The 15,651-nt window shown below is 42.0% G+C and overlaps 1 protein-coding gene across 2 annotated transcripts in view; it reads left to right on the forward strand.

Moving 5' to 3' along the window:
• The first annotated feature begins 9,317 nt into the window (after nt 1-9,317).
• The window catches only part of TRANK1 (tetratricopeptide repeat and ankyrin repeat containing 1), a 46,473-nt gene continuing 40,139 nt past the window's right edge, over nt 9,318-15,651 (forward strand). For both annotated transcript variants that reach the window (XM_050890716.1, XM_050890715.1), the window contains exons 1-4: nt 9,318-9,451; nt 11,323-11,446; nt 12,822-12,972; nt 13,989-14,107. In XM_050890716.1, coding sequence (XP_050746673.1) covers nt 9,318-9,451; nt 11,323-11,446; nt 12,822-12,972; nt 13,989-14,107 — 528 coding nt within the window. The remainder of the gene's footprint in view (nt 9,452-11,322; nt 11,447-12,821; nt 12,973-13,988; nt 14,108-15,651) is intronic.

The raw sequence follows: 15,651 nt of genomic DNA on the forward strand, positions 1-15,651 counted from the left end.
TGAAACAGTAATGACACTGTGTATATAGAATATTGAAGATGGTTTTGTATCAGTTTTTCTGTATATAAAATGGGAGGTGCAAGTCCTTTCTTAGTTTACTGGAAATCATAAGTATATGTATGTATACACAGAGTTTTTCTTGAAAATGCAACCCTACAACTTACCCTAACCATATGTTCCCTTAGGTATAACTTGTTACTGGTAGGTTACAAAGAGGGGAGAATCATTTGAAACTGAAAGCAAAAAAAGCCTGTTTTGTTTCACTTAGCAAAACAGGATATGCTGGGGAACAAGGCCAAACTGTCACCAGTGCAAGCTGTGAAGCAGCATTCAATGAAAGCTGGTCCACATGTGCTCGCTGTGAGTTCAGCTTGCGAAGGATGTTCCAAGATGCCACCTTAAATCCAGGATAGTGTGTCATGGCCTTGTGTGAGAACCTTTGTTGCCAAATTAATCAGCAATGCATCGAGGTCTTGCCCATAAAGTGAGCGAGCTGTGATATCCCCCCCCCCCCGCCCCGGTCTTTTGGTGGTGTTATTTTTCCTTGTAATTTTTCTATGGAGCTTCCCAAATGGGGTGTAATATCAATGACATGATGTCCTTGTTTTGGCTGGGATAGAGTTAGTTTTCTTCCTAGTAGCTGGTATAGTGCTCTGTTTTGGATTTAGGATGAGAATAATGTTGATAACATGCCGATGGTTTAGTTGTTGCTAAGCAGTGTTTACACTAAGTCAAGGACTTTTCAGCTTCTCACACCACCCCGCCAGTGAGTAGACTGGAGGGCACAAGAAGCTGGGAGGAGACACAGCCAGGACAGCTGATGCAAACTGGCCAAAGGGATGTTCCATACCATATGACGTCATGCTCAGTATATAAACTAGGGGGAAAGCTGGCCAGGGGCCGCTGCTCGGGAACTGGCTGGGCATTGGTCAGCAGGTGGTGAGCAATTGCATTGTGCATCACTTGTTTTGTATATTCTAATTCTTTTTATCATTATTATCCATTCCTTTTCTGTCCTATTGAAGTGTCTTTATCTCAACGCATGAATTTTACTTTTTTTTCCGATTCTCTCTGCCATCCCACTGGAGGGGGAGTGAGCGAGCGGCTGTGCAGTGTTGAGCTGCCTGCTGGGTTAAACCACGACACATGAAGATACCTTATGGACAGGCTCAGGACATCCCAAGGGGTCTGTAGGAGCCAGTCTGTCACACTTCTGTTGCCCTGTTCGTGGATGTAAAACTCTGGTTGCACAGGGAGCGCTCATGGTATAAAGCAGGTACAGAGCTGGTGTCCTGGGGTGTGTGCACCCATCTGTTTTCACGGAAAATGTTGTCTTCTCCTTGGTGACGTGCTTTTGATTTCTATTTCCTTGCTATGTTGCTTCTTGGCCTAGTACCTTTCCTGTGTGCAAGTCAACCACAAATCCCTACTCTAGGGGATTTATTTATAACTTTTTACTAGTGTCCTTGTCTTGAGGTTTTGCCTGCGTCCTGGTTTCGGCTGGGATAGAGTTAATTTTCTTCTTAGTAGCTGGTACAGTGCTGTGTTTTAGATTTAGTGTGAGAATAATGTTGATAACACACTGATGTTTTAGCTGTTGCTAAGTAGCACTTATCTTAAGTCAAGGATTTTTCAGTTTCCCATGCTGTGCCAGCAACCAGGTGTACTAGAAGCTGGGAGGGAGCCTAGCCAGGACAGCTAGGACCTGAACTAGCCAAAGGGATATTCCATACCATAGAACATCATGCCCAGTATATAAACAGGGGGGAGTTGTCCGGGAGGGGCAGATCGCTGCTGGGGCATCAGTCAGCGGGTGGTGAGCAATTGCATTGTGCATCACTGGGGTTTTTTTCCTTTTTTCCCCCCCTCTTCTTTTTTTGTTATATTCCTTTTCATTACTATTATTATTATTATTATCATCATATTTCATTGTTATTATTGTTAGTATTATATTTTACTTTAGTTATTAAACTGTTCTTATCTCAACCCACGAGTTTTACCTTCTTTCCCGATTCTCCTCCCCATCCCACTGGGAGCCAGGGGGCAGTGAGGGAGCGGCTGCGTGGTGCTTAGCTGCTGGCTGGGGTTAAACCACGACAGCCTGGATTACTGCAAGTCAGCAGGGCTGGCCCAGTACTTCTGGCCAGGTTTGGGTCCTGTTACTGTGGTCTGGTTTGCTGGTCATGCATCTGAAGAGGAACTGAGCTGCTAAGCAGTGTCAGCTATGTGAGTTTGGTATGTGGCTACCTGGAGATGTCAGGCAGCTGGGCTTAGTTATTAGTAATAATTGCTTTGTAACAGTTTGCATAAATAGAAACGAATGTTCAGTGTTAATCTGGAGAAGGAGGACCTTGGGAGGTCATTCGGGCCAGGCCTGCCCAGAGCAGGGTCCTAGGCCAGAGCCTGAGTTTTCCAGTGTTTGTATTCCACTTGCTCCCTTGTTTCACCCAGACCTTGCACACATCTCTTCCTTACCTGGTTTGTAGGTAGCATTTGAAGTATTAACAGGCCATTGAGATGTCTGTGCTAATCATATCCTGGGGTGAATTTGCCAAATGTTGATAAGGATGTGTGTCTTGTTTCTGACAATGTGTGTGCCATACAATCATCAGTTTACTACAGAGCACGTTTCCAGGGGAAAGCTTGGGATGAAATGAAGAGCAGCCTGGGATGTTCTGTCTTGCTTGGTACACCAGCAGCCATTTAATATCTGTTGAAAGCACAGCCAGAACTGAGAAATCTCACAGCTGACTTTCAAAATACAGACGTAGCGCTTGCACGCTAGACCCAGTGCAGGTACGAATCCCATCTCAAGAGTGAGATGTGCTTTGCACTGGCAAGATGCGCTGATTCAGTGTGGTACTGCACTGGTGGCGCTATGAAAAGGTAGGCTGAGTTCCCCTAGTGCTAGTTCTGGCTGAACACTTAGGAGGGAAGGGTGTCTGGAGAAGCAAAACTCTGTGAGTGGTGTTTAGGGTTGTTTGTTTCCAGTTACGGAGATTGTGTTCAGGTCTCCAGTTCAGACTGAAACAACCTGATAAAGTTTTCTCGCTATTCATTTACCTAGGAAATTGTTTTCTTTGTCCTTTTAGAGGTAAACACAGCTAGAGAGATGGATGCTGTCTTCACCTCTGGAGTACTGCGATGCATAGGACGCTGGCCGGCCGTAGGGCCCAGAAGCAAGAAACTTCATTTGGTCCAATTTGTGCTAAGTTCAGGGCAACATACACTGATAAGAAGTATCACTATGCTGCTCTGCTTGCCCTAATCTGTTTCCAGTTTGCTCTGGAATCTCATTCTTTGTTTTCAAAGTGGTGCTGGCTTTTACTGGGAGCAAAGGGTCTTTTGGCACTTCCAAGCTCTGGTATGAATCTGGCAAGGTGACTTGTTACAGAAATGTTTTTTTTGTTTCATAGGACAGAGTGAGAATCTATCTAATGATAGGCTGTCCCTATCTATCTGAATCTATCCCTAATGATAGGGACGTCTAATGAGAAGCTATCTAAATGATAGGCTTTTTGTTTGAGTTGACCAGCTTCTCCAAGATGAGCTGACATATTTTACAAGGACTGAACACATTCTTCATGAGATACTGGCTGAACATTCAATTAAAATGTTCAGATAATCACAAATACCACTGTGACTTTTTCCAGACTAAACAGATCCATGAGGATGGCCATGTCTAAATCTCAACTTCTTTCCCCTCTTCTGCATGAGATTTCCTAATGTGTCTACTTATGGCCTGGTCAGTTATAACCTGTTCATCCTGATTGCAGAACTTGTATTTTTGTCTCTACGGTTTCTCCAAGGCCTCCTCTGAAAGTACAGGCGATTTCAAGATTTTTCGTTCACCATTTCAGCTTTCGATGGAAAAAAAAAAAAGCTTCCAAAGCTCCTGGAAGAAGTACATTTTTTCTGCTTTTCACTGTCAGGGTTATGTTTATACGCATTCAAAGGAGGCTGTGTTCTGTAAATGTCTTTGGTAGCTGCTGCTGTTGTCAGGAAAGCAACTAAAACTGGCTAGCAGGCAGAGCATTGCCTCTTCAATTTACGGCCTGCTAGAGCCTTCTCATCCTATACTTTTCCACTCTTTTCTTGGGCCTGCCCTGACATTCACATAAATCTATACCAGGACATACTGAGTGTGTCATTCAGAAGACCTATATGCAGTGTCCTTTTGCTGTATGACTGCAGGACTGCCTGGACGGACAGTGCCAGTGGTGGGCATGTGGCTGGAGGCGTCCCTCTGATGTAGCAGGTTGGGGTGACGTGGCAATTCCTTCTTGGTGGCACCATCCTCTCGGAGCCAGTGTGCTTTTGTTGGGCAAGAGCTAATGAGAGCCTGGAGGTTTCCTGATGAGAAAACATGAATTATTCGAATGCTGATGAAATGTATTTAGTTGTCACTCAACCACAGTTTAGATGTGTTGTTGGGCCTTCTCTCCCTACCTGTTGCCAGTTGATAATGTCTGCCTGTTAGTTAAGGGGGAAGAAGGAAAGATTGTTTATTCCTCTGCTTAAGAGGAATGAGGAATGCACAGTCTTTAGAAGTCAGATTTCCTGGAAACAGGAGGATGCTCATTTTTCACCACTGTTTTAATTCAGATACAGAGCTCCCCAGATTGCTGTACTTCATTTGTTGCTTGCGTTATGGAAAGCTACTGTGCCTCAAGAATAAAAACGTTATTCTACCACCGAGTAATGCCATAGGGATGGAACCTCAAAGCTTAACTTTCAATATCAACAATAATTAAAAAAGCATAGCTGTGTAGACCTTCCACTTTTTCTCTGTGAATAAGCAGTGTCACACAGTTTCTCTTTTAAAACGTGTAAACCAGATGCAGACTGAACAAACCAATTGCTTGGGTTCACTCTCAGATTTATAAAGTTTTTAGTACTGTCAACTTCAGATATTCAGAAAGCACAAGCTGGCCTCTTGGACTGATAGCTGGCATAAGGAACAAAACATTTTTCAAGAATGACAGATGGATTTTCTGGGCAGTCTCTGTTCGTGTTTTCAAGCTTATCTGCTGAAGAGAGAGGAATCAAAACTTAGCCTTGTAAACCCTCAAAACTGCCCTGCTTCTGAGGACAGTCTGACTGAAGCAGTTCAGTGGGGCACCGACCATCACAATAACGTAAGAGTTGGCAACATGTGAAGTAAATGGGAATTTTGCCCACTGGCAGCAGTAAGGGTTATAGCCGATTGTTTCTGACTTAACTGTATAATCTTTTGGTTTAGTTCTTTGAGTAGAAATTAATATGCTTCATTTTGCTGTCACGGTTGTGCTGGTGGCCTCAGGAGCCATTAAAAAAGTGAACAGAGTAGACCATCTTGTCTGGGTTTTTTTGTTTGGTTGTTTTTTTTCTTTGAAGGACAGGGTCTCAACAATGCACTGGGGAGGGTCTCCCAGACCTTAGGGTGTTCTCGCACATTTATGTGTTTCATGAACTCCATAGCTTAAGGATAAATCCCTACTTTATGAGGGGAACCTGTCTTACTCTGCTGTATCTGGCTGGGATGGAGTTAATTTTCTTCATAGTAGCTAGTGTGGTGCTGTGTTTTAAATTTGTGACCAAAACAACACTGGTAACACACTAATGTTTTAGCTGTTGCTGAGCAGTGTTTGCACAGTGTTGGGGCCTTCTCTGTTTCTCACTCTGTCCCCCCAGTGAATAGATTGGGGGTGCAGAAGAGGTTGGGAGGGGACACAACTGGGCAGGTGACCCAAACTGACTGAAGGGATAGTCCATGCCATGTAACGTCATGCTCAGCAATAAAAAGAGGGGGCTTAGAGAGATTAGCCATCCCTATCTTGGGAACTGGCTGGGCATCGGTCTGTGTGTGGGACATGGTGAATGATTGCCTGTGCATCACTTGTTTTGTTTTCTTCCTCTCGTCTTCCACTTCTCTTTCGCTTATTAAACAATTTTTATCTTGACCCACAAGTTTTCTTGCTTTTACTCTTCCTTTCTTCTTTCCCCATCCCACTGGGGATGGGGGGGAAGTAAGCGCTTAGCTGCCCACCAGGATTCACCCACAGTACTCACCACGCCAAAAATCTTTCTTTAGTTATATTCAGATGCAGTTGTGACCTTTACCTGTGCTGGTTAAGCCGGAGTAATAGACAACATTTTTGTTTAATGCTCGTCATGCTCAGTAGACTTTATAGAATAGGTCTTCAGTTAGTCCACTGGTTTTGAGTTAAAATTGTTTATGCTTCGGGAGGACGTTAGGCAATGGCAAGACGTGCTGTGCTGGTCGGCACAGCGATTCTTTTGGATCATTAACTTAGATGTCGGATTTGCATGCCTGTGTATCTCTTGGGTCTGCAAACTTGAGTGTAGTTGCTAAAGCCCACAGAAGACATCCCAGTTATTTAAATGACCTACAGTTTGGAGTTTTGGCTGGGAAACTCCAGTGCTGGAAAAGGATGGGAATTTGTGTTCTGCTGGAAATCCTGCCACCTGGAGCGGGAGGGGATGCAGCCTCCTGATCTGAAACAGGGAGCTCAGTTCCAAAATTTCTCAGCACAGGACACATTTGAAAGTCCTTTTAAAATGTATGTTGCAATTGGTGGTCTCTTGCTGTATTGTGGGAAAAATAATCCTTTAAACGTCTTGTAAATACCTTTTATTTGTAATTGTACTTTAAGTAGATTCCAAGGAAAAGTAAGGTAAATGTAACTCTGGGTGAAATTTTTACCCTAAGTAGAAGCATATCCTTCTTTAAAAAAAAAAAAAAAAAAAAAAAAAAAAAAAAGCTTGAAATTCAACTCTGATTTAGAAAACCACAGGTTCATGTGTATTCCTACATGAAGAAGCTCCTGTGCAGTTGAACTGTTTTGGTATTATTCTTGGTGAAAATAATTTATCTAACCTTCTCATGCTAAAAAGTTGAAAGCTAAAAGAATTACAAAAATATGAAGTAGAACCATCTTTTAGCACTTGCTTTTTATTCTTCGCACTGTTGCTCTATTTTTTCTTTTTCTTTGCCTCAGTAGTGCTCATACTGTGTAGAGTAAAAAAAAAAAAGTCCTGCTTACACTATGAGTACATTTGATTTGCTGTGTGATAAGTAGCATTTTTAAAATATATACTGTATGCACATTGCTCAATGAAGTGATGATTTAATTTGCCTGGGGTGAAATGTCATAATTACTCCTCCAGCATGACTGGTTGTCGTACCTCCCCCATGTAGATGGGACCTATTTTTCTTCAGTTTACTTTATAGCCAGGAATTTCATCTGTTCTTGGTGCTTCCCTGGAATTAGCGAGGTGATGTTTGGATTGCAGACATCATCACAGAGTGTTTATTTGTTTAATTAAATAAGACATAACTTCCGACAGCCTTTTCTCAGCCAGCCTGAAGCAGCCTGCATCTGAGCTTTGTGGTTGCAGCTGGTTCTTCTGGTGTTGCCTCTTCAGAGTTGTGAGCTGCAGTGCTCCTGTCTGCTGAGTGCAGGTGTCATCCTGCCGAGCGCCTCTTGCGCTTGGGTAAGTGAGGGAGGCGCAGCGCCATCCATAGCGTGCCTCTTCATACCTCTGTGCTCACAATACGGTACTGATTCTCAATGTTTCAGGTTCATCATGAGGAGTACTGTAGCGAAAATACGTCGGTAGTAGTTCTTGGCTTGCCTGTAGGTTCATATACTTAAAAATATCCAGTTTGTTGTGAAGAGATCTTGCAGATTATGTGTCCTGGGTTTGGCTGGGATAGAGTTAGTTTTCTTCCTAGTAGCTGGTATAGTGCTCTGTTTTGGATTTAGGATGAGAATAATGTTGATAACATGCTGATGGTTTAGTTGTTGCTAAGCAGTGTTTACAATAAGTCAAGGACTTTTTCAGCTTCTCACACCACCCCGCCAGCGAGTAGGCTGGGGGGCACAAGAAGCTGGGAGGAGACGCAGCCAGGACAGCTGATGCAAACTGGCCAAAGGGTATTCCATGCCATATGACGTCATGCTCAGTATATAAACTAGGGGGAAAGCTGGCCAGGGGCCACTGCTCGGGAACTGGCTGGGCATTGGTCAGCAGGTGGTGAGCAATTGCATTGTGCATCACTTGTTTTGTATATTCTAATTCTTTTATTATTATTATTATCCATTCCTTTTCTGTCCTATTGAAGTGTCTTTATCTCAACCCACGAATTTTACTTTTTTTTCCGATTTTCTCCCCCATCCCACTGTGTGTGTGGGGGGGGGGGGGTGCGAGCAAATGGCTGTGTGGTGTTGAGCTGCCTGCCGGGTTAAACGACAACATTATGTTAGCTGGTTGTGAAGTTAGATTGTTACTGGTTTTGTTCCAGGCCTGCTAATACCTGGATAGTAAGTAAATCTGTGCATTCCTTTTTGGTGAATTAATCTTATTTAATAGTACTGAGATTTGTGAGATTCATACAGGTTTTTGCAGGTAATGGAAATGACTTTTAATCGTAAAACACATCTGTGAAGAATGATTCTATGCAAGGCTTTAGCATTGGATTTTTCTCTTGTCTGTGATTTTGATGTGCTGTTTCTCAACATACATGTAGCTGTGTTTCCTCTTGTGTTTGTTTCCTTTATCTAGCTGCCCGACCATGTGATGAGTTTTATGTAATGAACCTAGTTTTACAATTTTAATGCTGAAATATTTTTTCCATCAGTTGCAGTTGATGCCAGTTTCAACCTTTGTTTTCTTCGGATGCTTGCTATATTCATTTTAATTACTGTTTTAAACCTGATTCAAGGTCCTCATGCACTATTAATACACTTATGTTACAGTATTTTCATGCAGTAATCAAATGTCAATGCAGTTTTGTATACATTGGATTATTGAATGTCTAGCCAGAGAGGCTGGACAAAAAAGTCATAAAGATAAATAAAAAGCAGGTAAATGAGTTTTTGTGTTTAATTGAGATGTATAGCTTCATGTATTTCTTAAGCATATGAACTCTGTTCTCTGGGATGTTTCCTTCTGCATTTAGTGTGTGTGCACACATTTAAATAATTTGGAATCTTAATTTAAAAAATATGGTTTAAGACTTGAGGAGAAAAACTGAAAAAAATGCATACCAGTGGTAGATCTGGTTAGCTGAGGTTGATTAAAAAATAGATGGGAAGTTGAGGCATCAACAGCAAAGATGACGCTATCACCTGAGTTATATTTTACTATTCCAACTACAGCAAACAAAGATGTGCTCTTTTGTCCTCCTTTTCAAATATGCAAAAACTAAGGTGAAAATTTAAGTGGATTTTAGGAAAGAAGTGTCTCATAAATCAGTGCTTCTGTTTGATTGTTTTTTTTTTTTTTTTTTTTTTTTTTTGCTCTTAACTAGCATGGATGCCATGGAATATGCACAGCTTATGAGACAAGCTGGGAACCAGGATTTTAAAAATGGAAATTACTCTTTGGCCATCAGAAAGTATGATCAAGCTCTACATATGCTCGGTTGTTTAATGCAATGGGTCCCGTAAGTATTCTTGAATTACAAGATGTAAACAATAAACAAGTCCAAAACTTGTACAGTACTACAGTTAACTCAGAACTATATTTCTTGCCCTGACACCTGATTTTCTTGTATCTTTTGTCACACTCTTTAGTGTACCAGTTTTATAATTAAAGAGGAATTCCTGTTCCTGACATATATGTGGGAGATTAGGTAGTGACTGTAATCTGAATATTTTTATATAAGCATCAATTATAAATTAGTGTAATTAAAGCTCAAATTAATTTTCCATAAACTGTGTTGCTTTCTGTTAAATTACTTCTGTTTCTTAGCTGACATGCTGTGGATTAATCTTGCTGTGATTCTGCCGTGTATTTGTCATGTCTATGGCCTGTTGTTACATGGGTCATCTGATTATCTTTAAAATGATTCATGCAAGTTACTTTGTTCTTGTTATTTGGTCTTTCTTAGTAATCTCAGCTTTGGTAAAAAATAATTTTTCAGCAGAAGAGTTCTTTGGGTATTTCTTTCGAAATGTTAAGTGCTTGTTTTCATCAGTTAACATCAGTTGCTAATGTTATTAATGATTAAATAGTTGAGTGTTATGTTAACTATTAAATATTCATTACTATCGTGTACTAACACTGCTGTTAATGTAATTTAACACCAGCCATTCATTTATTTTGACTACTAGCCATTTAGACTAAGTAGTAAAATAAGTCTGGAGTATATGCAGGGAGTCGGACCGTGTGAGAACAGAGCCGAGCAGGCTACCTCCAGCGCCTGCCCCTCGAAGGCAGCGGGGCTTCATCATACTACAGGGATCTGCTCCTGAGCATCTCCTTTCCCCTTGCCATAGGTTGCCTCGTCAGGATACGCTTGCATGCAAGAGTGTGCTCTGAACACATTCAGTGTAGTTGAAACAACTTTCTTGAGTGTAAACTAGTGGATGGGAATAAGATGAAGGATGCAGCTCCGTGGCACATACTGTTTGTTTGAGCGCAGGCAAGACAGGCTTTCCAGGCTCCCCAGTAGCTTGTGGACTGTAGTCCTGTAATTCCTGTGCAGCTGTTTCCAGAAACTCTCTTGGATCCAGCAGACGCTTTATATACTTCAGTGTATTCTGTTCTCTAAAATACATGTCTTTATTTCTTAGCTGGTGTAGATGTGGATAATTCTGTTGACTTCATCAACTGGTGATACAGGAAAATGCGTTTAGGTTGTTTTTTGGTGAGCAAAATGTGTTTAGCATTCTTTCCATCTCACAGCTTCCATTCGTGTGTCTATTTTCTCCCGTTCTTGGCCACTGGCTTTCACTGAGCCATATCTAGGTGTGTCGAGATGGTCTAAACTCTTTCTAAGTCCTCATACTGCGTTATTGCAGTGGGTTGGCTTTCTGCTTCAGAAGAGACCAGGATATCACTACGGGTGTCACTAAGGTGTCATTTAGGATGTCACTAAGAGATTTTATAGCTGATGTTCAAATGATCTTTATTTTCTACAACTCCATTTTTACCTCTAATTTTGTTAGGTGGGTGATACCGTAGACTGTCCTGCTTTCGGCTGGGAGAGAGTTAATTGTCTTCCTATTAGCTGGTACAGTGCTGTGTTTTGGATTTAGTGTGAGAATAATGTTGATAAGACACTGATGTTTTAGTTGTTGCTAAGTAGCGCTTATCTTAAGCCAAGGACTTTTCACTTTCCCATGCTCTGCCAGCAAGCAGGTGTGCAAGAAGTTGGGAGGGAGCGTATCCGGCACAACTGATCCTAACTAGCCAAAGGGATATTCCATACTGTAGAACTTAACTTTTTTCTTTTTTTCTTGTTGCTAACTATAAAGTACGATGCATCCTTTTTCAAGCAAATAAATAGTTATGCTAAAAATGTATTTTTAGGTGTTCCAGGGACATAGCTGTGTTACACTGCAACAAATCAACTGCCTTGTACAATCTTGGTAAATGGAGAGAAGCAGTGTTTTCAGCCTACCAGAGCTTACACTGGGATCCGGAGTATGTTAAGGTATTCAGATGTTTAAGCTGGCAGTTTTTTGCATGCCTTACTTTTTTTAAAACAAATGTCAATATCTGCTTTTTATTGTGTTTTACTTTTGAGGTGTGATAAGCAAATGTAGCATAACATTCCGGAATTGGTGTCTGACTCTGTACATGACCGTCAGAATTACTACTGTAATAGTACTTTTAATAAAATGAAGCAGCTCTCTTTTGCACCAGGAGATGCTGGTTCTTTCTGGGTCCCAACAAGAGAGGCACCAATGCTTTCAAGAAAGAGAACTATTTTATTCCTGTCCCAGGCAAGGTGATAGCAAGTAATAAAATCTTACGCGCCCTTGTGATGCTGGAGACCTGGGGATGACGCAACACCGGCCAGGTCTCTGGGCAGGCCATGGCACACTGTGCAGTTCCCGTCCGTGGTGAGGTTCACCAGCTTTGTGTTCCCTTGCAGTCTTACAGAGCCTGGCTCACGGTACAGATTCATCAGTCACTGACAGCAGTCAGGTCTGGGATGGGGACTTAACTTTGAAGGCTCCCTTGGGCAGTGTGCCCTAATATTCTTTACATGTTAATAAGCCTACAGTTCCTGGGAGCAGTATGTGGCGATGAAGGTCATATTGTATTTCCAGTGGACAGAACAATACACTGCACACATGCTTGTGATTAAGTACACATTGACTCAAATACTCATCTCTTAAGAATAAGTAGCAGTTGTACAGTATTTATGATACAGAGGCATACACTTGGATTGGCTTTTATGTACAATAAGTAGTCTTCTGGACTAACCACTACAGACTCCCAGAGACTTTAGTAGAAGGTATTTGATCTAGATATGCTAAAATTGCATGCAAATACCAATTTAACTTGCGCTGTATTGCAGTATGCCAGTTACCTGGTTTGAAAAAATTGACTCCACTGTGACTCTGAGCCAGTACAACCTAGTTCAGTGGTGAATATAAACATGTTTAGATGCCATTGGCTGAAGAATATATGCATTGTGGTAAATACTGCAAAACGCGGTGACATGGGGACATAAACATATTTTCTGGACCTTGTGACAAAAAAAAAAATCCTGTCCAGAGGAGGTTTAAATATAGTTGCTAACAGTATGTCTTTCATCCTGTAGTTATTTTCCAAGTTTTGTATTCCAGGATTTATCACTCTTAGTATCTGTGATGACATCAGTAGCATATTGTGAATTTCAAGGGATGTTTATTGCACTTTTTTTGGATCTGTGTGTAAGAAGCTGTAAAAACAGAACTACATGTTATTTTTATAGCATAATTAGAGAATTTATGAAAAAATACAACATTTTCTTTTGTAGTAAAGATCTCTGAATATTTTCTCAACAATGGTCTGTTTTGTTCTCCTTTTGTTCTCAGGCTTATTATAGAGCTGGCCACTCATTGATCATGTTGTCAGACTCTTATGAGGCGATTTCTATGTTTCATAAAGGTTTGATTCTTCTGAATGCTTCTGCAGATCGAACTCAGGTTGCTGATTTTGTAGCAGGAATCTTCATAAGTGTCAACGGTAAACTCAATTTAAGAGCTTAATTTTTCCAAGAGCCTTTCAGTAGTGATGACAACACAAGTCCTTGGTAGGGCATCCTTTGTGAGATCGTTCATCTGGTCCTTAGTGCCTCAGGCCTGTTTGAGGATTAGGAATATGTTGAGTGGCCTAATCAAAAGGATGTGGTGAACTTGGTCCAGTTTGTATACAGCAGATGCCAACAATCCCAAAACACTGTGCAAGGGAGTGTGTTGTCTCACAAGAACACGTCAATTGTTGAATACTTAGAAAAGGTCGAAATTCAGAGTCAGGGAGACAAGGTTGGAGATTTGGAGCTTCAGACCCCTAAGGCTTTAGTGGTTTTTGTCCAAACCACTCTGCTTTTCTTTTAGCTAGGTAGACTTGAAAATAATTAGAAGAAACTCAGCTTAAACTTGAGTTTACAGTGTAGTGTATTCCAGTGTGGGGGACTTTCCCTCAGCTAGTAATGGGCAGCAATGAAAAGAGGGAATTTGGCTTTTCTGTGGCATTGCGTGGGTTTTTTTGAGCAATGTCCACCCTATGTCTCCCTGCCCTCTCCTCAGTCTCTCCTCCTCTACTTGCTTTTTTGTCCAGTTCACAGGCTTTGTCTGATGGGGCCTGCAGGTGTGCCAGGAGATTTTGGGTTGTGCCCCTGCTGCATTTACTTGAACTTGTAGCCCCGTGTTAAGGACCTTGATTAGCTTTAGCAGCGTCCGTAGCTGGGCTCACCCACAAGTGGAAGAACCGCCACAAGGTTCACAGTGTCTTGGGGCTTAGAGGTGTTTCTTGAGGGCAGGGATTAACTTTTTTCCCCTTTTTTAATGAAGACTGGCTGCTGATAACAAGGTGCTGTATCAGTTGGGTGGCCAGGGATATTTAAGCCCCCATTTGGCATTCGCCTGGGTATTAATCAGTGCTAAAATTGTCACTGTGCAATGAAGTAATTTAGTTGGAGACCCCCAACTTTAAAAGTGCTGTGAATACTAAATAGTTTTCTTAATTGCTTATTCTTGCAGATGAACGAGTCTTTCCACCAACTTTTCCCCCTGCATATGATTATATTTTCAGTGCAAGGTTTGATGCACTGATTTGGCAAGCGGTGATAGAAAGGTTGGCCCAGAAAGGGAAGTGGCGGGTAAGTCTGTCACTGCGTTACCTACTGCTGTGTGGTAGGTGTTCATGTCTTACCTCTTCAGAGTAAGCTCGTGTTACCTTTAAAATCCAAAACAGTGAATATTTATTGTTCCCTGGTTCAAATGTCTTGATTTTTAAGACTTGAAAAATACTTTTAGTGATAAATAATTTCCAAAATTCATTTCTTGAAGGGATACAATGAACTTGAAATCGTGCTTGTCTCTTGCTGTTGTCTGTGTTATAATTACAGTGCCATCTAGAGTTGTTAGTCTTGAAAGAAATCAGAGGGAAAAAACTGCATGTTTATTTGTGGTCCCTTTTACTTTTCCTTCTGTGTGACAAACTGGATTTTTTGAAGCTGTCTGTGAAAGACCCACAAATAAAGGAGTATCTCAGTGGAAGTACATGGTTGTTAAACAAAACCAGATCATTTAGAAAAAACAGAAGGTGAATCACCTGAAATTATTTTAATCCTCTTTTCTATAGTGACTGCATATAAAAAAAAAAAAAATAAAATAAAAAAAAAATCATTGTCATAATTGCACCTGTATTGGATGTGGCTGGTTCCAGCTGGCTGCAATGGCCACACCCCAGGGCACAGCTGAGCCCCTCAGTGCCTATGGGAAAGTGTGTTTTAAAAAGGGCAAAACCCTGCCTGGCAGAATGAGGGGGGGGGAAAAAGTGAGAGAAACAGCCCTGTGAGCACCAGGGCCAGGGAAGGAGAGGAAGGAGTGGGAGGAGGTGCTCCAGGCCTGGAGCAGGGGTTCCCTTGCGGCCTGTGGAGACACCGTGCAGGAGCAGGCTCCTGACAGGAACCACAGCCCATGGAGGACCAAGCTGGAGCAGAAGAGAAGCATAAGTAGGAGGGAGCGACAGAGAGGGACTGCTATGGACTGACCACAGCCCCTCATTCCCTATCCAACCCCCCTACTGTAGGCAGGGACATCTTTCACTAGACCAGGTTGCTTAAAGCCCTGTCCAACCTGACCCTGAACACTTCCAATGATGGGGCATCCACATCTTCTCTGGGCGTTCTGTTCCAGTGTATGACCACCTGTATTGTAAAAAAGTTTCTTCCTTATGTCTAATTTAAACCTACCCTCTTTCAGGTTAAAACTGTTGCCCCTTGTCCTGTCACTACAGGCCTTGTTAAAAGGTCTTTATTATAAGTCTCCTTTATATATTGAAAGGCTGCAATCTGAACAACCCCAACTCTCTCAGCCTTTCTTCATAGCAGAGATGTTCCATCCCTCTGATCATTTTTGTGGCCCTCCTCTGGACCTGCTCCAGCAGGTCTATGTCTTTCCTGTGCTGGGGGCCCCAGAGCTGGATGCAGTACTCCAGGTGGGGTCTCACCAGAGCAGAGCGAGTAGAGGGGCAGAATCACCTCCCTCGACCTGCTGGCCACGGTCCTTTTTATGCTGCCCAGGATATGGTTGGCTTTCTGGGCTAGAAGCGCATGTCGCCAGCTCATATCCAATGTTTCATCCACTAGTATCACCACGTCCTTCTCCACAAGGCTGCTCTCAATCCATTCATCCTCCA

The sequence above is a fragment of the Gymnogyps californianus genome, chromosome 2 (genome assembly GCF_018139145.2).
Source record: "Gymnogyps californianus isolate 813 chromosome 2, ASM1813914v2, whole genome shotgun sequence".
Classification (NCBI taxonomy): domain Eukaryota; kingdom Metazoa; phylum Chordata; class Aves; order Accipitriformes; family Cathartidae; genus Gymnogyps; species Gymnogyps californianus.